This window comes from Emydura macquarii, unplaced genomic scaffold (genome assembly GCF_026122565.2).
Source record: "Emydura macquarii macquarii isolate MOO-44397 ecotype Brisbane River unplaced genomic scaffold, CSIRO-AGI_Emac_v2 contig_1876, whole genome shotgun sequence".
Lineage (NCBI taxonomy): Eukaryota > Metazoa > Chordata > Testudines > Chelidae > Emydura > Emydura macquarii.
The window spans coordinates 1,995,517-2,021,069 of NW_027132013.1; the positions used below are offsets into that span (position 1 = coordinate 1,995,517).

At 40.2% G+C, this 25,553-nt stretch overlaps 1 protein-coding gene across 7 annotated transcripts in view; it reads right to left on the reverse strand.

The window, feature by feature from the left end:
- NAV2 (neuron navigator 2) overlaps positions 1-25,553 on the reverse strand; it is a 333,333-nt gene that overhangs the window by 241,671 nt on the left and 66,109 nt on the right. The window contains exon 1 of one of the 7 annotated variants that reach the window (XM_067558194.1): positions 9,967-10,168. The exons of the other annotated variants lie outside the window; for them this stretch is intronic. Within the exon in view, the coding sequence (XP_067414295.1) occupies positions 9,967-10,155 (189 nt within the window). The 5' untranslated portion in view covers positions 10,156-10,168. Of the gene's footprint in view, positions 1-9,966; positions 10,169-25,553 lie in introns of those variants that run through there. 7 annotated transcript variants of the gene reach the window in all.

A 25,553-nucleotide genomic window follows, 5' to 3' on the forward strand; every position in this document is an offset into this window, starting at 1 on the left:
AAAGGGAAAGACTAAATGGCTTAACGTCATTTTCATCTCTCCCTACTATGATTTTCATATCGTTAATTGCACCCCACAATGAGATACACAAAACTGGCCTCCTGTCATGTCACTTTTACATCACTCTGGGGCTCTCATTTTTTAATGCAAGAGAGAAAAGCATATTTTGCACAGAAGAAAAAGAAGAAAAAGCTGCTATTCTGTACACTGAAATCCACTTTTTATGATTGCTGGCAGAATTACAAACAAACAATGCTGCTTTGCCTTATATTTAAAATGTCATTCAAAGAAACACAAAACATCAATAATGCATGCCAGTGGGGCAAAAATTCTTGGAAGGGGCATTTAAATTAGAGGAATATTGTTTCAGTCAACCAACTGAAACAAAGCTTCTCGTGAAAAATACAGATCTACTTTTAAAAAAAATCTAATTGAATCACCCATTTGCTACAAGAAATTATTCTGTTATATGCAGATCTCATGGAATTGTTTTTGTTTTTTTAACTGGACAGAGTAAATATTTTTGTGCTTTTTAGCACTCTTATTACCATTACCCATTACAGCAACATTACCAAGGTCATGGATCATTTCTATTAACTCCTCACTCTACATTTACTGCATGCTCTCATAACATACATTAGGCTCATCAAGTAAACCTCCCAGAGTACATTTAAAAGCTGATTGTTGCCAGTCTTTGTACCCTGTTACACATAAATATGATTCCTAATGCTGCTTTTCCTCTCCATGGAAACAAACAGAAAACCTGTACAATGGTTGCTAATTTTGAGAAACATGAAAAGTATTTTAAACCACACAATGGTTTCAAATGTTCATAAACAAACAGTCAAATAATTTGGAAAAACAGCAATAAAAGAAAGAGCCAAGAATATATTGCTAAGAAAATTTCCGTAAATATATGCTCAAATTTGTAAGTTAATTAATTGTTTTCGTATATTTGTTCATTCAGTTTTTCTATCAGAAATGATTTAGAAAGCAAATTTGGAAGTCCCATGTGAATATTTGCAGTGGAAGTACTTGCACACTCATCCAGTTAGGAAACATAAATACCATATGACTTATCCTTCCAATTACAACTAATAAAGCACAAAATGCAAATATTAAATACCTGCAGAGAACTAGTCATGGAGACTATATAGAGGGTTTTTTTTTTGTTTTTTGTTTTTAAATTGCAAACAAATTAACTTAATACTTCAAAACTGAATGTTGTGGAAACCACAAGCTGACCAGGGCTATTCTGCAAGGAATTAAAATAATAAAGATGGTTAAATTCATCAGATAAATGATTTGTTGTGAATTGTACATTCAATTCTAAATAATGTCACAATATTCCCATTCAGTCCCTCCAATAAATTAAAAAGTAAGTTACTGGATATAACATACTGCTCTTTTACATAAATCAGCATTACTTGTAAAATGTTTCAGTAATGTGTGTGTAATATAAACAACATTGTGGACAGTTTCCTTATTTATTCAAAAACATACAGCAGTGAGCAAGCACAGCAGCCAAGGCATGAAATGTGCCTGAGATCAGTCAGATGCAGTATCAGTTTAATATCTCTTAGATCCAGTTCTTGCAGGGGGGATGGATCCAGCGACATAGCATTTCTCGCAGCTCCACCACCTCTTACTTCTAGAATCCTAGGACCCTACTTACATGAAAACAAAGAAAAGACAAATGTGAATGGCATCTTTTCTTTTCTTTCAATCCACTAGGTTTGAATTAGGGGTGTGACAGATAAATATTGACTTTGGAAATATTCAACATGTTCCGGTTCATAGCCAAAATACCATGCATGAAATGAACAAGGTTTTGAGAAATAACCTTCTAAAGTCAACAAATACATGACACTGACTGTCAGGAAAAAGGAACAAAGACTGAATAAGCAATTGTACTTTTTAAAATTGGAACCTTTTCTTTTTCTTCCTTTCTTTTAATGAATTGTGTGGAAAATATGCCAGGAACTTCTGGGGTTCGCAATGCTTTCCAAAACAATCATTCTTGTGAAACTCCTTGGCTGTCACCACAAACTCTAGTTCACATCCCTTTGGCAAACCTGTAATGATGAATTGACATGTCAATGTCTGACTGAATGTCTTCCTTTGCTGTCTATGCAGCATGGAGGCAGTTTATCTAAACTGCAAGTTCCCAGCTCAGTAACAAACTTACTCCACCATTTCACTATTTTTCTCTTGTGTTTTATCAGCCTGAGATAAACACATTCATAAACGTTTGCTCTAGCATTAATTTAAACAAGCTGCAGAGAATCTCTACAGACAAAAAAGGGAGTTCTCAAAGAACAAGAAATCATCATGTCCAGCTTGGGCTGTTTTGTCTCACAAGGTCAGAAGATAACTTCATCCATGTAATACTTCAAGTTAGATCCAAATGATACCTCCATCTGTCCTTGGAGAACACGGGTATCACTTCTGAGGTGTTACCCAAAACACTTACACCACGTCCACATGTTGAGATAGTATGATAGATCCTGTCATGAGGTGGTGGTCCTTTAAAGCAGGTGTGATTAACTCTCTGCATGTGACTAATGAGCTGCCTTCCAAGTGATGGCATTGAGACCAGGGATAGGGTCATAGTCTGAAAGTGACCTGGTCCTCAGAAAAAAGGCCAGCAAGCATCTTGGTTAGAAAGAGAGACCTGCAGGCAGGTTTACCTTTACCCTAGATTAGGGGAGAGGACCTGGATTATCTGTTTGCTTTGTGATGGACTGTTGTGGGTTTGATAAATAAACCCATCCCTGAAGGATGGAACTGAAATGCTGCTGCTGTTGGGAGCTCTCTTTGGTGAACCGGCCAGTGAGTTGGCATACTGGTTGACATTTCCAATCTACTGGGCCTACTATTAAAAACATGTTTGTATATAGACCTTATCCTGGTAAAAGTCTAGACAATTTCAAAAAACAGAGTACATTTTCAAACTAGCAGGATGGCCCTTCTCTACATTGCCATCACATTGATGCCACATATAACTGCAGCATGTTATTCCCAGTTCATCAAGAATCAAGTGCTTTGGAAGGTATATAATCAACTCTTGGGGAAAGGATTTGCATTGCTCTCAGCTGATTCCGCCCGGATGCTGCTTAGAATGGCAGTGACAAGCTCCATACATAGCTGTGTTTCACTTTCCTTGAAGCCAGAGGGACGGGAGCAATGATGCATTGCCAGAGTGTCTATACACATGCATCTGTGCACATGGGGCATGGAGAGGAGCAAATGGGCCAGAAAATGGGTATATCCTGGAAGACGCAGTCTTATCCTTTTAATGATGGAAGAACCAACAGTAAGAACTTGGTTTGGAATGCTTTGCTTAGATCTTCCAGTTGAGACCAGATATGTTTGAGGTCACCTTATTTAGATAGCTTTAAAACCACTTAGTTTGGATACAATAGTCCAAAGCCAGTGTTCCACTTTCCCTTTGTTAGAGTGTCATTTGAGAAGCTGTCCATCTATGACCATACGCTGACATCAGAATTCTCCATTGTGCCAAAGGGCAGTGTAAGGTCTGAGGCCTGGTTTTTTTGGCTAAGCAGTAGCAGACATATTAGGGGACAGACAGTAGCCACAAGCTAAGAAATATGTGGTCACATCTTCACATCCCCATCTAAATTACATCAAACAATGTAATATTGGGCTGTTAAGAAGGTGTTACTGTCCTAGTGGTATCTACCACCACCAGATAAAGGAACAGATCTTAAAATGTTTAAAGAACATTTTGTTTGATAGCGTTCTGTCTAGCAAGGAATCATTTATCAACAGTTGTGATTGTGAAATCTATACCTTTTTATTGTTTTGTCTTGATAGTCCTCATTTCCCTATTGTTTATTTGTATATTTTCTGTGTGGTTCTTTGTTTCTATCTGCTGCATAACTAAGTGTGCAATATGTAAATCAATGTAAATCAATGTAAATGGTCTGGTACGAATGGTTAGAGAATTATTTTGCAATATGTTAGGATTGGTGAAAGAATTAATTCGTAATATTTTAGTAAAATGATTAATTAAGGTATAGCTAAGCAGGACTCAAGTTTCACTATAAAACTGGGGTCCAAGACGGAGACCAGCAAGGGAACAAGAAGAATAAGGATGAGGAAAGACCTAAAAGAAGAATTCACCTCCAAGACACATCCCAAGATCAAAGCTGCTAGAATACTCTGCACTGATTAGGCAGCAACCAGAACCCAGATGAGACTGACCTTGCCTGGCCAACAGGGAAAGTACACCTGCCTGATCAGGATTGGTGAGCATAGCATTGTATGCTTAGCATGTGTATTATGTTTGGTAATTGTTAATAAATAGAAATTAAGGATATTACTGTGTAAAGCTCTCTCACTGGTAAAGGTCCTGCAAACCCAGAGCCCTATAAATTGGGAAAGGGAGTGGGTACTTAAATTAATCAGGTTAGTTTCACCCCAAACCCAAACAACTGGGGACAGGTGGCCTGGAGCCCTACGAATTGGGCAAGAGTAGGTGTGACACTGTGTCTGAGAACAACACCTCAGAAACTCCATATTTACCAATATCATGTAATTATGATATGTTCTGTACAAGCTATGCCTTGTTTGGTATTATTTTAAAAGTCTTGATCTGCTGAACATTAATATCTTGTCAGATTGTATGTGCTATCACTATATGTGGAGTTATGAAACATTGTTGAATATGCTAGTAGAACATGTTGCAAGGTGGGAAACTCCCACAAATAGACTTTCAGGCACAACAATGAAGTGGCCAGATGTGCTAATGGGCCATCAAGGAAAGATTTCACTACCAGGGATTACTTACAGGAAGGCCCTAAGGTCTGAGACCTTGTTTTTTCGGCTAAGCTTAGGCCTTGTTCTTCGGCTAAGTAGTAGTAGCCATATTAGGAGAGACAGCAGCCATAAGCTAAGTAGCATGTAGTCGCATCTTCACATTACTGAAATTATGTCAAAACAACATAATACCGAGCTGTTAAGAAGGTGCTGCTGTCCTAATAGTACCTACCACCACCAGATAAAGAAACAGATCATAAGATGCTTAAATAAAACTTTGTTTAATAGCATTCTGTCTGGCAAGGAATCACTTTTCAATAGTTGTGGCTGTAAAATCTACACTTCTTATTTTTTTGTCTTTATGGTACCCACTTTTCTATTGTTTATCTGAATGATTTCTGTCTGGTTCTTTGATTGTTTCATAACTAGGTGTGAAATATTTAAATCACTTAAGGTGGTCAGGTATGACCGGTCAAAGAATTTGCAATATGTTAGGATTGGTCAAAGAATTATTTTATAATATGATTGGTTGAGGTACAGCTAAGCAGGACTCAAGTTTTAGCTGTATAACTGAGGTCTAAAAGAAAGTTTTTTGGAACCTAACTCCAGGACATAGCCCAGGATCAGAGCTGCAAGACCCCAACACCCTTCCAACCATACTGTGCAGAAGCTGGAGTCCCCAGATGATCTAATCCTGATTGGCCACCAGAAGAATGTTGTCTGCCTTATTGGGAGTGGTGAGCATTGTATGCTTAGCGTGTGTATTCTGTTTTGGTAATTGTTAATAAATAGAGAATAAGGATATTACTGTGTAAGGCTCATTCACTAGTAAAAGATCCTGCAAACCCACAGAGAATTATACCCAGAGCCCTACAAATTGGGAAAGGGTGGATATTCAATTAGCCAGGTTACACCCACAGCCCGACAGCCTGGGAATGGGTGACCCTGAGCCCTAGAGTGTGAATTGGGTAATGGAGGTGCCTTTCCCCTGGAGCCCTATAGATTGGGGTAAAGGTGGGGTGCCCTAATGTGCCTATAATAAAGCTTCACTGTGGGATGCACATTTGCAATGGGGTTGCTTGACCAATGGGAAGCAGTCACCATGTCACATGAATGGACTGTTCTAGCAAGCTGAAACAGACTATAAAAGGAGCAGCACAACATCATCACTTGGCTCCACTCCTATACAACTGAACACCTAACGGGTCTTCTGGAAGACAAAAGGACTTTGAAAGGAGGAGGAGAATCCCAGGCAGGGAAGGTTGCCAACGCTTCATTTAAGAAACTGCTTGTACCAGCTACCAAGGGTGAGACATTGCTAATTCAAAATTTTGTTAGTGTGTAGAACTTTGACTACGATCTTATGTTTATTTAATTTGGTAACTATTTTTAATCTCTTTACACTTGCCACTTATAATCACTTAAAATCTATTTTCTGTAGTTAATAAACTTGTTTTAATGTTTTATCTTAACCAGTGTGTTTTTGAGTGAACTGTTTAGACAAAGGCTACTCAGTAACAAAAGTTAATGCATGTTCCTTCCACTCTAAAGGTAGGGTGGACTGGGTAATAATTTTCACTGTTGAAGGCTTTTTGACCAGGGGTTAGATGGCCTAGTCCTAGGGTCCCATGCTAAGGAACCAGCTCGAGTTTCTCTATTGTTGATTTGTGAGTGGTTGGAAAGCATTCATTAAACTGAGCTGGGTGTGGTCCCTGCCTGCGGAGGGCTGTCTAAGTGCAATACCTGCCATGGGGTTGTGGCTTGCCACAACATCACAGTGAGAGAGGGAGCCCAAGCTGATCAGACAGAGGACTCAGTGGTATCTCAACTACCAAGCGGTACCAGAAGGGTTCTGCATACCATCACAGTAGGTGCCTTTCGCCTGGAGCTATACAGGCTGGGAAAAGGTGGGGTGCCCTAGAGCGTGAGAGCAGCGTCTGTTTTCATTACCAGTGGAAACGTTCCAACAAAGCAATCTGGAGGACTACACTTTCCCATTATCATAAGCAGTCAAAAATAGGGAGCAGAAAGTTGCTATGCCAAAGAGTAATTTATTCCATTTCATCAAACGCATCAGGGATAGACAGGCAGAAAACAACAAATGGGGGAGAATTTCTATCCATGCTTCTCCTAGGCTTTGGAGCAATAGAGTAGCATATACAATAGATGTCTCCCTTAATTGAGACAGCAGCCCAGAACAGGATGATGAGTTTTATTAAACAGCTACAGGTTCTTGACTGTTTGTAGGTATTTTTTAAATGTGTGAATAATTAAGGAGAAGGGATACACATTTGTTCTCTGATATTTATTTTAGAAGAAAAAGCTTACTTCCCCAGATAATTTTAATTTTCACTAACAACTACTAGTTAAAATAAATGTTCAAGTTCCTATTTGAATATCTCCAACCCTCTCTCCTTCTCGGTTACCAACTAATCAGACATTTGCTGCCTCCGAATGTTTCCTTTAGAGAGATTACCATGAATCAGGCTCTCATGAGCATGACTCAAGGAGACACCACAGTAACAGCTGAACACTGTTTTTTTTTTTTTTTTTTTTTTGACAGCAAATACCATAATTAGAATTGAGCAAGGGTTTTTCATTATTGGCTGACAGGGTTAGTCACACCAAAGATCCCCACAAAAACATTCATTACAGTGCCATGCCTATCTCACTGCTAAACAAACCACAAAGGGCTATTGAGATTCACAATATTCCTAAAATTAGACACAGTGCATTGAGTTGATCCTCATGGGAATATTTGTATTTATTGTGCATTATCTGTAAAGCAAAATCCCATCAAATGCTCAGTGAATATGCTATACACACAGGCACACATAGCCATGGATCACGTATTTCTGACTTGGATAACATTGATAGGCGTCTCCTATCAAACCTCACTACAATACAGTAAAATGATCAAATCTTATGTTCAAAGAATTTTAAAATTAAAAAGTTTAGGAGTAAACAAGGTAGCCCCAAAGGTTTAGCCAAAAGAACAACCCCATGAAAATGCCATCTAGTTTCAAAGCACTTTAAAGACAAGGGCCAACATGATCAACTGCTGAACTACATTTCCATGTAGCACAGGGCTAGATCCACTAAGTCGTTTTACAGAACATGGGGTGCACTTTCCTGTCTATTAAAGAAATAGCCCTATTCTGATCCTCTTTTGTGAAAGGTGGAATTTTAAGTGGAGATAAAATAAGGCATCATTCTGGCTTAGTACAAGTCCAGTGTGATTAGTGAGGTCTTACATGGCTGACAGAGGCAGGGAACAGGGCAGATGGTGAGTGGTTGTCAGCACAGAATCAGGGAGCCCCAAGTGGCTTCTTTTGCCTAAGGCTAGATTGTTCAAGAGAAGCTGGAAACATCATGAAGTAAAGATCTCAGTCTCTGGGGGAGGTGGTGAAGACTAGTTTGCACCATCCTTACAGTGTCCTGCTAGTAACTACTAGGAAAAGGGAGGGAATTGGTAGTCTAACATGAGAAAAATAGCTGGAGACCTCAAGTAAGAGTAGGTGACCAGTCCGACTCAGTGGGAGAGGAGAGACCCCTTTTGATATGCACATGGGAGGGACGGAAGGAATTGAATGAGAGTCTTGAGGAATTGAATGAGAGGAAAGGAAAATATATTTCCACAGTCCACTGAAAAATATTGGTGCAATAGGTGCTAAACTAGTAAATAAAAGCACTGTTAAACTTTTCAAAACTTCATGACTTTCCAAACATCATCATTTAGTGGAATTAACAAACTAAGGGTCTGGTGCTGCATTCTCATATGTACAGGAGTAATTTTACCTATTGAATTCAGTGGAATTAACTCATGTGATTTAACATGCTCACATGTGCAAGTGTTTATCAGGGTTCAGCTAATTAAAAATTAGGTAAGATATTCCAATGGGTGTTATATTCTATTAGGCATTGATATGTGTCACATACATGCAGTATTCTTTGAAAGTTAGATGTAAACTGAGCAATTTAAACCAACACCACCACAGCTATTTATTCATGTCCCTTAAAAGCCTTTTTATTCCCAACTGGGAGAGCTATTCTCATGCATGTGAGTCACTTTTGAACTCAGTGGGATGACACAAAATACATACAAGTGAAGCAAGTGTGTAAAATGTAGCATGTTTGCAAGCCTTTCCAAGATTGGAGCATTAAACTGTCAACACTTCAGGGGAGGGACTGTTTTATCTTCGTATTTTGTATAGCAGTGAGCACACTGTGGGTCCTAAACAATACATATAATAGCCTCCCTTCTTCATTAGTTACTGCTTCCATAGTGATGAATATTTAACTATATACAATATAATAAAGAGGTACAGGCGGAAAAAAACATTTTCTTACTTCCACCCCGACTAATTTTTCTGAATTCATGTTATTGATAGGAACTGGCTATATACAGCAGCCTACATTTTACATCAACAAAGTGACACTGTCATACACTGCAGCCCACCTATTATGTGAAATGACACTGACAATAGCACTAGTATTTGCAAAGATCTGTTCTCAATACCTCCCCTTTATTCATATTTTCCACATACAAATCCCTTTTAAGCTGTAGCAACATGCCACGCCAAGCCAAGCCAAGCAGGTGGCCCTTTTTCCTTATACTCACTCTTAAACAACATTGTTAATCATGAACTGAAATGAGACAGCATTAACACCAGCAGGAATTCTCTTCTGCATCCAAAAGTAAAAGGGAACAGATTTACATTGTTGAATTGATCAAAGTAATTCCTTCCAACAGCTTGAAATCTTAGGCTCTTCTTTGGCCACACTGAAGAAAATGATCTGATCTGATGAATTTTCTGTCCACAAAAACTAACTGTCCTAAGAACAAGAAAGCAACAAGCTTACTGAAGAACTTGTCAACCATCTCTAACAAGCCATTAATAATGGTATGCCACAATGTTTTCTAATGCCACAACTTTCATAAAAGTATAAATGGGGCTTTAATCTCTAACACCATACATGTTTAGCAAATAGATAAAGGGCCTGTATGAAAATGTTAAAAATTCTTACTAAAAAAAACCCCACCAAAACCAACCATCACAGAAAACCTCTAGGAAATTAGGAAATCTCTAACAAAATAAGAGAGAGAGAAAAGATTCATGAAAGCAAAGTTAATCAGCCCTTTACAGCACCATTGTCATTGACAAGGAGCCAAGATCTGCTTACAGTTTTATAATGATCACAGGAAAATTTACTTCTCCCACGAGCAGGGACACGAAAGTTCATACTGGCATATTTCACATGAATGCAGAATTGCCACAATCCAACTTGTTCTTCCTTCTCAGGGGGTCTACAGTTAAATGATGACATCCACAGGCATGTGAAGATTGGTTGGTTAATTTTAGCTGAAGTCATGCACACACTGTGGTCAGATTTTCTTACATAGTAATGCTTTACTGTGTTAATAGCAAATCCCGCCCCTGCTGCAGCTCTTCCACTCCCCCCCATTCCCCAAATCCCAGCAAATTTGCTTCCCTTTGTCACCTCCTCTTCCTGTTCAATGTATTTCATACTAAATTTCAAACAGTGCAAATATATTTGTGTTTACATTGAACACCTTCTTTAAAGATCTCACTTCTCCTGCTTGACATAAGCTATCTGCAACCAAACAGAAGTTTGGTTACTGAAAAATTTTGGGTTCAACCAAGCAGGCACAAAGAAAGGATTATTCGTAAGGGCATATGGGATAGCATAGCCATTACATAATTACAAAAGATTTCTACTAATGATAGTTCCAAACCAAAATTCTTGATCTAAATGCTCACCAGTTTTGTGGATGTTCACAGTCTGAACGCAGATCCAGATTCAGACTTTGCAAATGGTCTCTCTCTCTATAACAGGCCAAGTAAAAACCCAGATCTAACTACCCCAAAACTTTGCCACATTCACATTCTAGATCTGGATCTGTATTTTGAGGCTTGAGTCCATCTCTAATGTAAGATAAATATTAGGGCCAGATTGTGCTTGGCCCTTGTGCAGATGCTGAGGACTCTTCCGCTCTCTCTTTCACATCAGGTGCCAGGTTCATATAGCAGGGACTGCTCCTGTCATAAGTACCCCTCAGAGCGCCAGCTCTACCGCAAATGGGAAGAGGTGGTGGCAATAATATGCCTCAACTCCAGGGTCAGCAGAACTTGTCAGATGCACAGAGGAGAGCATACAGTACCCTATGAAAGGGTATTTCAGTCTGTGAACTTTCCCTTTGTGCAAGGTTGCTGCTTGAGACATCTCAAAGGAGACAGGCCTCCTTGAGCTCTGAACTGGGGTGGCGTCGCTTTGTAGCATCTGTACCAAAGACTTTCAATTTAAAGGTGCAAACTGTCCTTTAGTATGCTCTGTGCCTTCTACCACTGATTTCAGATCACATTAGTATTAAATATTTGTACTGCACATCAGAGAAGCCCTATGATCCTCATACTGGCTAACATTCTCCACTAATGCCTCGACTGGACCACATTGCTGGGTTTTTTTTTTAAATTGTCCTCTCCTAAGCTGTTTTGCTTGAATTTTGTATTTTAAATAATGCTGCAGCAGTTGGTGGGGCGAAAAGCAAGAACAGTTTCACCTCTCTGCATTCCTTGCCAAGCCTAAGGACAGCAGCCTGACAGTTTAACTGTTTATTTTTCAAAAAAACACTTTTGCCAGTCTAAAATCAATATGTCTCTTTTAACTGCTTCATGAAATAAAAATAACTTTGTAGCAACAGTGTCTCCAAATCAACTCCCCCTTCCAGTACAGCCCACTGGTAGCTAACGGTTTTTAAGGGCATAGAAATTTCTTGCAGTTTGAAAAGGACATAATGTACTGCAACTGTCAAAGAAATGAATTAGCTGCTTTATTCACATAGTATTAGGTGCTGTGCCTCTGCTGTGACTGGGAAATAACTTGACTAAGCTATGAGCAATAGTTCCAGTATTCCACTGATAGACATCAGGATGTGTGTCAGGGGGGAGGGGGCTTAGTGTGAGTTTCTGAAAAATAACTCTTTAAAAGAGGACAGAATAAAAATCAGCTTTAGATGTTAAAGGCTCAACTACAGGTGTTTTTGAAATGTCTGGGGTCAAAATACTTCAGCTGGCAGGAATTCAAAACATAATGAAACTTGTCATGATCTGGTCACTGTCAGCAACTAAATCTCCTGACCATTTCTAAACATGATAGCCTTCTGCTTCCTGATTTAGAAACTCAGTAAGGAAAGCACTAGCGAATGTTACAGGCAGCTGGCACAATCATTTAATTGATCTTTCTCACCTAGGGAACCTCTTGCTTACAGCCGCACATGATTTCAATAGCACATTCACTGGGAATGCACAGACACACGTACACACAGGATCATAAAGACAAATAGGATATGAGTGAGATCCTTCATTCTCTCCTTGAATCATAAACAAGAACTCAGATTTTTAAGAGGCAGTGTGGGCCACTGGACTCAGAGACCGAGGTTCTATTTCAGCTCTACCCTAGCCTGCTGGGTGACCTTAGCCAAGTCACTTTACCTCTCTGTGACTCTGTTTCCCCTTCTGTAAAATGGTGATAATGACCCTTACCTTTTTTGAGATCTACAGATGAAAAATTCTATATAAGAGCTAGGTATTTATTATTATTATTATTATTATTATTACTGTGTTAAGGGAAGCTCTGCTTGTAAAACTAGGAAATATGCTCCCCATTGCCATAGCATCCATTCTCCCAACACCCCTGTGAGATAAGTATTATTAGTCCCATTTTTCACATTGGAAACTGAGGCACGCAGATTAAGTGATTTGCACAAGGTCACATAGGAAGCCTGAGGTAGGGCTGGGAACTGAACCTGGATTTCCTGAGGAGTGTTGTAACCTTAAGCACAAGACTGTTTTTCCTATCCCCTACCCTTTTTTCTGTTGGTTAAAGTTCTTAAAGGATTTTTCCAATAAGAAATTTTTGAGCATAAGGGAACAAAGGAAAAACTGTAGCTCAAAATGCAGATTAATGTGTCCATGTCTCAGAGGTAAATTATCTCATTCCACTTTGCCTCCCAGTCGTGCATGGAATGAGGATAGCTAACTAATCTCATGCAAAATGTGATGACAGAACCAGTACAAAGGCCTTTCATAATCACTAGCATGAGGGATATTTTAGGGGAAAGGAAAATACTGCACTTTGCCTATTTCTCGTCATTTCCTTGAGAAGGAGGAATCTCTATGGACCCCTCTCCATAACATTCCCTGCTTTTACACCCACCATCTTGGAGACCCAATCCACATCCCTCTTCTGGTCAAAAATGACAGGCTAGGAGTCCATTGTGAGTCCAGAAATGGTGCTCCCTAAACCAGACAGAGGAGTGGCAACAGTTGGCCTATATTTGCACTCACACATACCCAAACAGCCAGCCAGAGAGCCATCTTCAATTCCCCATCAACAGGATGTCTGATTTTGGAGCCAAGAGACAATGAATACCGCCTAGTTTCCCTCACTCGCTAAGCTGCATTTTGCCTCAGCCTTTGTATAAGAGGCTATCACCAGTGGCCATAGAGATGGGCAGAAAGGTGGTCTCCACATCCTGAAGAGGCATCAGGCAGGATGCAACCAAAAGAGCACTGTCATGGATAAAAAGCGATTGGGGGCTGCAGTAGCTAACCCGCAGCCTGGGCTCAGCCATAGTCTCTTTGAGTTTCTTGCCTCGGTGGTGCTCGCCAGGTCCCACCACAGGTCATTGGCTGAGAGCAAGCCTTCCAGGGCCCCTGGCTCATATTAGGCTTGTAGTGTCTGTCTGTCCCCAAACAAGAGGAGGAGGTGAAAAGGAAAGCCACTGTCTCAGACTGGGCTCTCCTGGCTACTGGAGCTCATTAACAGCCCCTAGAAGCCTGTCCTCCTAGGCAAACCTCCCATCACTTTTCACCTTTTTAAACTCCCCTTCTCCAAGTGGCAAATGTTCTACAACTGTGTCTAATTGGCACTGCCTAAGTGCAGAAATGCTCATTAGCCTATCATTAGGCTGCATGCATGTCCCATCACATTCTCCCCGCAAGACCAGAAAGGTTTCTTCCTCAACATTTCCTCAGTCCCAATGTGAATTTGGATGCTCTTTCCAGGCTCAGTGCTGCCCATGGAAGCTATTTGGCTGGAGTGTTGGATACCAGCGCATAATCTGCTGGTTTGAGTTCTTCACAGAATGTAGCCACAAGTGTGCATGATCCGTGAGTAGGGAAAAAGCAGGTAATACCTGAGGGAGTCCACAGTCCGCTGCATAGCCAGAGTTTCCTTCTCAATAAAAGAATATATCCTCTCCCTATGGGAACAACTTTCTGCTTAAATATACGATTGGGTGCTCTTCACCCTCAAAGTCATGGGAGAGCACTACTCCCAGGCTGACATCAGAAGCAAACATATAGAGAATGAACTCCTGAGAGAAGTCCAGGTTGGCGAGGACAGGCGCCTGCTTCAGCTGCACCTTCAGCATAGTAAGAGTTTCGTTGCACTGGTCGTCCCTTGGGACCTTTTTAATGTTTGCCTTTTAATAGATCAGTCAGGGAAGCGGTGATCAATGCAAAGTTGGGGATGAACCAGAGATAATATCCTGCCAGGCCCAGGAAGCATCAAATTTTGTGATGGCACTGACCTTACAAAGTCGATACAAAATCAAACCATGCCGTCCATGTTGAGGACCATGACTATAGGGCTCTCCCAAGCGCTCTTGAACTCCTCAATAATCCCCATTCTCAGCATCACTTGTACCTCTACTAGTACTGTCTCCCATGTTCTTTTTGGTAAGGGCCATGGATTCACTCTACCCAGTTGCACTGATGCTGTCTCCAGATGATGTGATATCACGTGTGTTCTTCGCATAACAAAGTCTGGATCATGTGCCCCAACTGAGTCTTCTGATCTGGTGAAAGGGCTTCAGATTCAATGGTACAGGCCAGGTTTCAAGCAAACTGCTATCTCAGGTCCTAGCTCAGGGTTAATAAGCTGAGGATCTATCAGGAGGGCTTCCCAGGTCTTCCATGGCTTGAGAAAAATAACATGGTAAAATTTCGTCTCCTTTCTCTTGCCATGTAGCTTGATCTCATAATCTACCGGGCTTGTTTGTCTAAGCACCTTGAACGTTGGGCCATCAATTTCAACTCAGAGCATGGTAATAGTAACAGAACCCTGTCCCCTTGGTTATATCGCTGTTTTTGCCTCCGTGGAGCCCAGACGAAGTTCTCTTTCATGAAAGTGCTCAACTTCTTAAGATGATGTATAAGGTTGTACTGAGCATGTTTACATCTTACTTCTCCCAACCTTCTCATGACGCATCCACGATTCTCCGGGGCTAGCATTTGTAGAGCAGTTCAAGGTGCGAGAACCCTGTGAAGGTTTGGAGTATCTCTCACATGGGAAACAGCAGCAGAGCGGAGTTGGTGGCAGTATCTGGACTCAGTCCCAACAAACCACTTCATTTGGTCTGGAAGGGACCTCAAGAGGTCATCGTGTATGCTTAGGCACCAAAAGCTCAGAATAGTGGTAACCACGCACTTCTGAAAATCTAGCCCTAATTATGGGTGCTCAGCACTTGAAAATCTAATCTTGAGGTTTTCTGAAAAACAATGTTTCAGATTGGTTGTTTTTCTAAAAGACATGCACTAGGAATTATTTTGGGGAAGTTCTATGTCCTATGTTGCACAAGAGCTCAGACTAGACAATCATAGTGGTCCCTTCTGGTCTTTAGAATCTATGAATCTGACACTACATTTTTGTTAATGAGATCTTTCTTAGATGAAGTCCTGAATATTGAAAATGCTATCAGCTATGTATCAATAGGTGGCAGCATTTCTATTCTATAATGCCATTTACTACATCATTGTATGCACTAGAAATTAGGCTGCAGCTAGATGCTTTCTGTCTATCTGATATTCCCTGGGACTTGCCATGTTTTACATTAAAGAACAAGGTTGTCTCCATAAATCACTTCCGTTAGACAGTTAACAAAATCATATAGGTTAAAAAAAACCCAAAATATAAAGTGCCAAATTAATTTCCACAAACATAGTAAACCTAATCTAATCATCTTGCGGTTAGCCATCTGTTTCACAGATGTAAATCTAACTGAATTTTCTATTGACTGATAAATTTCTAAATTAAATTGTCTATTGTGACCTTGCTTTTAGCACAGTTTCTCTTGCTTCCACTTAAAGGTTTTTATAACGGTGTATTTAAATATATTATGTGGTTGGATACAATCAGTAAGTGTTAACACTGCACACTTGGCATGAGATCAATAAAAAAATATACACAGAGAAGAACAATGATGATGATTAGAAGAACAATGGGACATAGATATATTCTGAGAAAATATTAGAATTTGGATTATTACAGGACTTTGAAATCATGAAGGATATAGTGAAATTGATCAGTCTTCCTTTTTGCCATGGTCTATACTGCAAGAACAGCGAGTCAATTAAGTTAAATGTATTTGTAAATTTAGGACAAATTAAAGGAAATACCACCACTTCACAAAGGGCACAGTTAACCTGCATAATTAACAATGGGCTGGATTTTGTAGAGATGGATAATTTAGATACTTAATTTATATTTGTAGATACACAAACTAAAATCTGGGTTATCAACTCTCAGTCTTCAGGGTGAAAAATGAGCCTCTACTGGGTATAAGGAAAAATTTTGCCCTCCACTCTGTAATTGGTATAGTGTATTATTGGAGAGGAGGTTTATTTTCCTCAGAAGCATCGGATGCTGGGCATTGCTGGAGGCAGGATACTAGACCCAGTGGACCATTGGTCTAATCTAGGATGGCAACTTCTATGCTCTTAATTAGAAAGTCTAGTGTCGCTCTAGTGAACCTATGTTTTCATTGATCTGGTGATTAAAATTGATGCTGTTGGGGTTTAGCTCAAAAATCTGACACAAATCAACTATTAGCCTAAAAAATCCATCCAAATAAAAACTTCTGCAAGTCATAGTTTTGCAGAAACAATATCGAAATGTTGATAAGGAAAATAAGGATAGCTGAAATCCCCACACATGTAGGGGGCACAGGAATGGCACATTGGGCCGTTGAGAGCTGCCACTTACGGCACCAGGCAAGGACTTTTGGACTTGCACGAATTTGACCCTAAGTGAACAAGACCATTTTTGCATTCATTGTTGCTTGCTACTGCGATTTCATTCATAAATATATATGGCATTGTCTGGAACAAAGGTCATAAGGAAAATCAGTTGTATTTTTTTTCAGTGCAAGTTCCATAATAATCCACACTCTACAAGTTTTAAAACAATATGATTAGTTAAGACCAGACTTGATATCCTAGTTCCCTATGATCTCTGCTGCTGGATAGACTCCTTTTAAGACAGTAAGAGAACAGTAACTGAAATATGGTGGGGTGTTGGATTTTCTTTTTGGGGGGGGGGGGGGGTTATTTTGGGTTTTTTTACTCTTCTTCAGTAAACAGTCTATATTATTCCAAAGGAAACCAACATGTGTAATATACAGAAAATGAGTCCCTTTAACTCCAGATCACATCAGGCTCTTTAATGAGGAGGTCCCATCATTAGTAAATCAGACTAGCGCACATTTGGAGGCTTTGTTACTGCAACAATTCTGTTTTAGAGTTTGTTCTTCTCCACACTGGACTTATGCAAGCACTCCACAATTCTCCACAGGGACCCTCATTTAGATACCAAATGGTAATATGGTGTTCAGTCATGTGCTTAATTATGCACATGTGGTGTAGGTGAAAGCACATCTCTAGATGGAACTGAATGTGTGCACAGGGAAACATGGAATGGGCGCTCTGTCTTAGTTGCAGAAACAATCAGAGCAATTTACTAGTAATCACTCAAATGGCAAAGAGAAAAGACTGAGAGTGCATGCTGATTCAGTGCTTAAGGACATCAGCTACGATTTGAGTCTGGAGCAGGGATTGGAGGAGAGAGGAAAGATAGACCAAAGGGCATATTTTTAAGAAATCTCCTGTAAGGTGAATACTAAACCCCGATTAAAATATAAAAGAATATACTGAGTGCAGTCGAATTATTCTCTGATTGTACCATGCACCTCCATTGATTTTAATGCGACATATGTGGTAGATCAACATTATTTTGCTCACAAAAATTAGCTACAAAACTGCAGAATTTAGAGAAGAAAAAGAGCTATCAGATCATATAGTCTATTTCCCTACCCATGTAGGACTGTACCTACCACATTATTTTCTCCAGTCGTTTGTCCAGTACACTCTTACCCACTCAATTTTTAAAGCTTTGGAAATAGGCCAACAAGGAAAAGTTACAATAGACATTTGAGTAGTATTGTCAATCTCTGGGTTGCTAGAGATTTTGAAGGAAAAGGAATAGGAGTGGGTGAAGAGGCTGCTTTAGAGGTTGTTTTTTCAACTGGGAGTTAAGAATGATATTATGAATTTGGAATTGTATCGAAAAGATTAAATCAGAGACAGATGGCTGAGTTATATATGATATCTGAGATCACTTTAAAACTTTCTAAGAGAAAGGACATCCAATTTTTGTAAATGATTGGGAAATTGTATTGTGGAACACACAGTTTTGCAGTGCTGTGTTTGAGCACTGAATACCAATAGCTGGATGGCTTCTCAGGGATTTGTTCTCTTTGCAGACTCTGAAAATTAACTGATGCTCCATTCTTAACCCAACAAATAACTTTCCAAGGCAATGTGCTCCCTGCAGTTTATTCTGGGAGTGATAGTTGTTGGATACTTGGAGAAGATGAACATTTCTCTATTGTATTATAGTACTTGTATATACAAGCATTATACTTTCCATAATATGAAAAAGTGTGAGTTTCTACATCCCATTAAAAAGAAATACATTTGAATGTGTATGATTATGCATATGTGGTGGGGAGAACCATAGGATAGATTCAGGGAATCAGTAATCAGATAGCACTGTTGACTTCTGATGGTCACTTCAAGTCTACCTAAGGTCAGTCAAGTCCAAAACCCATGACTAACTATACCATCTCATTAGCAGCCTGTACGGAATGAATTGGAGGTCTTGCTTCCAACCCAATGATCAGGTGTCCAGTTCACAATCACCACCATGACCACCTCCACCACCATAACTGGCAGCACTGTTGGTTGCCTCACCAGAGAAGCCAAAAACTAATTGGACTAGTACAGGTCCCATGTACTACTCCTTTTTTCTTCAGTGGTCATTTCTCCAGCATACCACTGAGATTCCTTGGAATTAAGAAAATAAAAATGGCCATACTGGGTCAGACCTATGGTCCATCTAGCTCACTATCCTGTCTTCTGACAGTGGCCAATGGCAGGTGCTTCAGAGGGAATTAATAGAACAGGTGATCATCAAGTGCGTCATCCTGTTGGCCATTCCCTGCCTCTGGTAAACAGCAATCCCTGCTTAATAGCCATTGATGGACCTATCCTCCAGGAACTTATCTAGCTCTTTTTTGAACCCTGTTATAGTCTTGGCCTTCACAACATCCTCTGCCAAGAAGTTCCACAGGTTGACTGTACATTGTATGAAGAAATACTTCCTTTTCTTTGTTTTAAACCTGCTGCCTATTCATTTCACTTGGTGACCCCTAGTTTTTGTGTTATGAGAAGTAAATAACACTTCCTTATTTACTTTCTCCACACCAGTCATGATTTTATAGACCTCCGTCATATCCCTCTTTCCTCTTAGTCATCTCTTTTTCAAGCTGAAAAGTCCCAGTCTTATTAATCGCTCCTCATATGGAAGCTTTTCCATACCCTGATCATTTTATTTGCCCTTTTCTGTACCTTTTCCAATTCCAATATAACTTTTTTGAGATGGGGCATCGGGGCGACCAGATTTACTCACACATTCAAGATGTGTGCATACCAGTGATTTATAAGGAGGCAGTATAATATTTTCTGTCTTATTATCTATCCCTTTCCTAATGATTCCCAACATTCTGTTAGCTTTTTTGACTGCTGCTGCACACTGAGTGGATATTTTCAGAGAACTATCCATCATGACTCCAAGATTTTTTTTCTGAGTGCTAACAGCTAATTTAGACCCCATCATTTTATATGTATAGTTGGGATTATGTTTTCCAATGTGCATTACTTAGCATTCATCAATATTGAAATTAATCTGCCATTTTGTTGCCCAGTCACCCAGTTTTGTGAGATCCCTTTGTAACTCTTTGCAGTCTGCTTTGGACTTAACTATCTTGAGTAGTTTTGTATCATCTGCAAATTTTGTTACCACCTCACTGTTGACCCCTTTTTCCAGATCATTTATGAATATGTTGAACAACAGTGGTCCCAGTACAGACCCCTGGGAGACACCACTATTTATCTCTCTCCATTCTGAAACTGACCATTTATTGCTATCCTTTGTTTCCTATCTTTTATTATCAGTTACTAATCCAGGAGAGGACCTTCCCTCTTAACCCATGAGGGCTTATTTTGCTTAAGAGCCTTTGGTGAGAAAATGGGAAAGCTGGCCAAACCGAGAAATTGGGGAGAGTGCAGGAGCAGAAAGTGAAAACAAATCAAAATACCTTTGTATGTGGTCTAAAAAGTACTGCATCAATCTTCTTCCCAGCTTTACTAAACAGGCTATGTTTCCATGTTGAGTGTCAAAAAGTGCCCCATCCCATTCTGCCTATTCTGTACCTATTATTTACTTAAACTGAGGACTTCAGTTTCCAGCGTTCAGATACCCCAGTGATGGGCACAATACAGGAACCTACAATGCCTAGCACAGTTTGCTCCTGGTTCATAACTGGAGCTTTAAGGCCTGATGGTTATACAAATAATAAATAACAATAATAACTAGTGCTCTCCAACAAGCAACATTCATCTGTATTAAATACAAGACAGGAACTTCAGAGTTCAAGCTCAGAGTCAGTTCTTAATCATCTCTGATGTGATCAGTAATTGCAGGGTTTCTTTAAACTTCACAGACACTGGCCCTCTCAATTTACCCTGACACTTCTAGAAATTATGGAGATCATCTTGGCCATTTCCAATTAATGGGAGTTACATGCATGCATTAAGGAGAGCATATACCCCTATTAGTGTGGCTGTAACACCTTGGCCAATGAGAATAAAGACAAAGAAAACCCTCTCTCAATTGAACTGTATGAGAGCTGTTACAATTGTCAGCTGTTCTGCGCCACAGGATAAATTTGTAGTTAGAGCATGAGCTGTGGAAAAAATAAATACTAATGGAAATTAGTTTCAGATCATCAACTGTAGTCACAGTATCAGGTAAGAAATGGAAGGGTTCTTTTAAAAAGAGACTGGAAGTAAGTAGAGCACATTGCCAATCACTTTCACATTTTAGTTTTTAAAGTGAGGGGCTGGGTAGGGTAGGATGGAAGCATCTGAACTCAATAACCTATTTTTATTGATTTTCTTTTATATGACAGCATCTTAAAAAGACTGCTGAGGGTTTTATTATTTTGTAAATTACAACACAAAGGCCCCTGTGTACCAGGTTTTAGCCCATGGCAGACTTTTATGACCATGAAAAAAACTAGGCTTAATAATAGAAATGCTGCCACAACCACAATCCAAAGTGTGCCAATGTCTTACAAGCTCTGCCTCAATATCATCTCTGCTTGAAACCCAAAGTAGCAAGTGGCTTGTATAGTTTCTACCCTACATGTGTTGAAACTATTTAGGAAAGGAACTGCTTTTGCAATTAAATACAGCAACCCTGGAAACTACTGAAGTGTAACATATTAGTCATAAATGAAGATGAAAGCATGACCTCTTCCTCACCTGGTGAAACTTTCCTATCCCCAAGAAGAGATGGGGAAACTGTCTCAGCATGATTTTCTTTCTGACCCTGAATTACAAGGCACCTATATAAATCCAGCTTGTAACTGTGACAAACTGTGCCATGCAAAACTGTATCCCCTGGAGGGCTCCAATTGTGTCAAATGTGAGAATAAGCACCTGTGCCTAAAAAACCAACCTTGGCAGTACATGGCAACAATAATAGTTCTGAAGAGGTTGTCACAAATGCCTTTAAGTGCCAAAATAGTGGTGTCATAAAAAAGAGTTTGTACAAGTTCCACGCTATGCTCTTTGTAGGGGAATTCCGCTCCCTAGGCCTATTAATGCTTGTAAAAGGAATAATTTCTTTTACAACACCAAAATGTCTGAGAACAACCAATGCATTGCTGCCCAAAGATCTTCAGGTGTAATGTATTAATCATTCTCTTGGATTTGACTAAAGAAACCTTAAATGACATTAATGTTCAAAATTAAATGAATACATAAATACAGTCGTCCTGTATTGCATGACTATTTCATGCTGGTGACTCTGAAGTAACACTATTTCAAACTGTCTCCATACCTGTTTGGAGAAGGATATATCTAAGCTCATCATCTAGTAGAGGATTCTGTTATACTATGGGTCTTAAGTGCAAGCAAACACAATATCTAGATGTGATGGAATACTCTAAAGACCCTTCTGCCCAGCCAAATATGTCATGTTTTGACTTTATTACAAGAGAACGCCTTGAACATTTTCTAATGTAATTTGATCTTGCTTGTGTATAAACCACCGAACTGTGTTTATCTTTTTATATGGTGAAAGGCACAATCAAATCCTGTTATAACATAGTTGGGGCACTATCATATTAGAACACAATACCTCCAACACACTAATTTTGGTTTTGTAAATGGGTGCTTAAACAGTTGCTGTATTGCAGCTGATTTACCTGAGCTTTGCTGGTATAAGACAGGCTCTTTAAGGTCTCTGTTCTCCTAAAATCTGCTGATGCTAATAGGAATTATACACCTTTAAGAGCAGAAACAGTTGTGTCATAAAAACAAGAGCGTGTAGGAGCATGTGTTACTTTAACATAGTTATTTGTATGTCAGTACAGATTATATGGAATTGTAGCTATGCTTGTACATGAACCTGGAAGAACTGTCAAGGTCAGCTACCTAAATGATTGATGTCTACTATTTAATATGACTTCTGGCAATGCTAAAATTAGTATTAGTTTAGTAACTGTTGAATTCTTTATTGAGTGGAATAAATGCTCTTGAAGGGGTAATAAAATTGAAATTCTCCACTTTTAACTACAATGACCTCATGATCTGGAACTTTATGAATGAAAACATGAAATTACATTTTAAAAAAGATAAGGCCTACTGTGATGGGGTGTTCACTCCACCTAGTGTAGAGGGGGCAAATGAGGTTGAAGAGAGGCCAATTAACCCGATAGGCCACAGCTGCGAGGGAATTAGTTGGCCTAAGTTAACCCTGCATAATGACAGAACTCAACTGGGAAGGAACAGGTGGGGCTAGGATAAAGCCAGGAAGCTGGCAGTAGAATGGGGTTGCAGTAAGGTAGCCTGTAGCCACACCTTAGACAGTAGAAAAAGAAAGAAGGGAAACTTGGTGGAAAGGGTGTAGGAACAGGCTCAGGGAAAAAGACAGCAAGGTTTAAGATGGGGCAGATCTTGGCTGAGGCTAAGAGGGTCTCTGAGCTTGAACCCAGAGTAGAGAATGAGCCCAGGTTCCTCTACCAGCCACTGGGAAAGTGGAACAGTTTGGGCACTGAAGGGAAAATTCCCATCTTGGAGGATGAGACTTTGATACCCCGGAAGGGAGAAAACACAGTGACCTGGCTGGAGGGCCAAGTCATAAAGACACAGCACCCTGAGTTGCAAAGAGAGCAGAGCGGTGGCAGGGCACACAAAAGAGTGGCAAGAAGGGGGCATCCAATCTGGAAGGAGCTAATGCCCAGAGCAACTAGGAGGAGGCACCCTAGTGGTGGGTGGACCCCGAACCCGTGACACCAACTTAGATATTTGGTCATGTAAAAATGCCCAAGATTGGTCACCTGAAGGGATCAAATCCTCTACCCCTACTTTTAACAGCATGAGATTCTACTGTAGGAGTTATAAGGATGTGGTCTCTTCGCTTGAAAGCAGGAGCAGACTCATAAGCCTCTTTATGTGGACTATCCATTAGAGGGAGACAAAGCTGCACTATTGGTCTGAGTTACACAATCCCCCTGGACAAATACAAATTACAGTAATGAGCATCTTAGTTCTGTTCATATTAGATCAGTCTCATTGCAATATCAATCAGTACTGGCGAGGCACATTTCTGTAAGAAGTAATAATACTATTGCAAAACTGACTAGTCTGAGGTATAATTAGTAAAACTGAGTTGTCTTCAGTGACATATCACTGATCAAAGCTAGGATTATTTCAAAATCAAGCTGTCTCCAATGTTAAAATTATGATCAGAGAGGGAAAAAAAAACCTATGGTGCAAAAACTGACAGAGAATAAAGTTTATCTTTGTGTGTCCTAAACTTTCATCTATAATATAATTAAATTGTTGGCTTGCACATTTTAATTGCAATGGTTTTGAATTCACACAACTAGAGAAAAACACAGAGGGAAGCTGCTAGTTTCTGCTATTTGGGACAAACTGGGACCTGATATAAGCAGGTGCAACCCCACAAGCTACACAATGGCCAGTCTCATTCAGATTTGGACCCAAAACAAAATCCAGGATCTAGATCCAGGTTTGGATAAAAACTTACAACTCAGAATGGATAGGACAAATCCAAACATCATAAAATTTGAGAAAGTTCAGATTCTGATTCCTACTGAGGAGCATAGACAGGAGCATAAATTCTGGCAAATCAAGTGTAAAAGTATAATTAGGCAGGCCAAAAAAGAATTTGAAAAGCAACTAGCCAAAGACTCAAAAACTAACAGCAAAAAATATTTGTTTAAGCACATCAAAAGCAGGAAGCCTGCCAAACAATCAGTGGGGCCACTGGACAATCGAGGTGCTAAAGGAGAGCTTGAGGAAAATAGAGACATTATGGAAATGATGAATGAATTATTTGCATCAGTCTTCACTGCAGAGGATGTAAGGGAGATTCCCACATGTGAGCCACGCTTTATAGGTGACAAATCTGGGACCTGGTCTACACTAGACTGCTTTGTCAACCAAAGTCAGCTTTTTTCGACAAAACAATGCTGGTGTACACACTGAAATCACCACTCCCTCCCTTTCGCCCTCTCCGACAAAATTACCTTGTTTTTTGACAAAATAAAACCACCTTGACGAGAGGTGTAGGGCTTCTGTCAGCTTAGTTAGGGCAAAGCAGTGTCAATGTAGACACTGTGTCCCTCTTACATCAGCTGCGGGGCTGTCATTCTTGTCATTTTCAAATTGAGGAGAAAGCCCTCCTGAGAGCAGACCAGCTGGTCTCCCCTCCTGGCTTGGGTTCCTGGACCCTGCTTGAAGCCAGGAGCAGGGCAAGAAGCTCCGGCGCTTCAGTGCTTCTCCACTCGTTGCTGGCAGGGAGAAGGGGCAGCCTGGCTGAGCCATGAAATTGACACGGCTGCCCAGTTCCCTTCAGGGAACTGGCAGGGGGAGGGTAAGAAGCCAGAGCAGCCGGTGGCTTCCCCCTGGGAATGGGTAGGGGGGAAGCTGGCTTCCTCTGGCTCCCAGCAGTGAACTGGGAAGAGAGAAGCCTGGGGTTGGCTCCTAGCGGGAAACAGAGAGTGGAAAGAGGGACATCCCACCAGGAGCCCAGGAGCATGTAGGTCTCCCAGCAGAGAGCTGAGTGACCCGCCCCTCAGCTCCCCATGCAGCCCCTCTTAGGTTGGTGGAAGTGCTCCTGGTGAGGATGCACTCCACCAACCCAAGGAGGGTACTATGGATATCAGCCCCTACAGTAATTATTGCAGTGTCTGCAAATCGACCTATATTAGGTCGACCTATTTTTCTAGTGTAGACAAGGCGATAAATTAAACA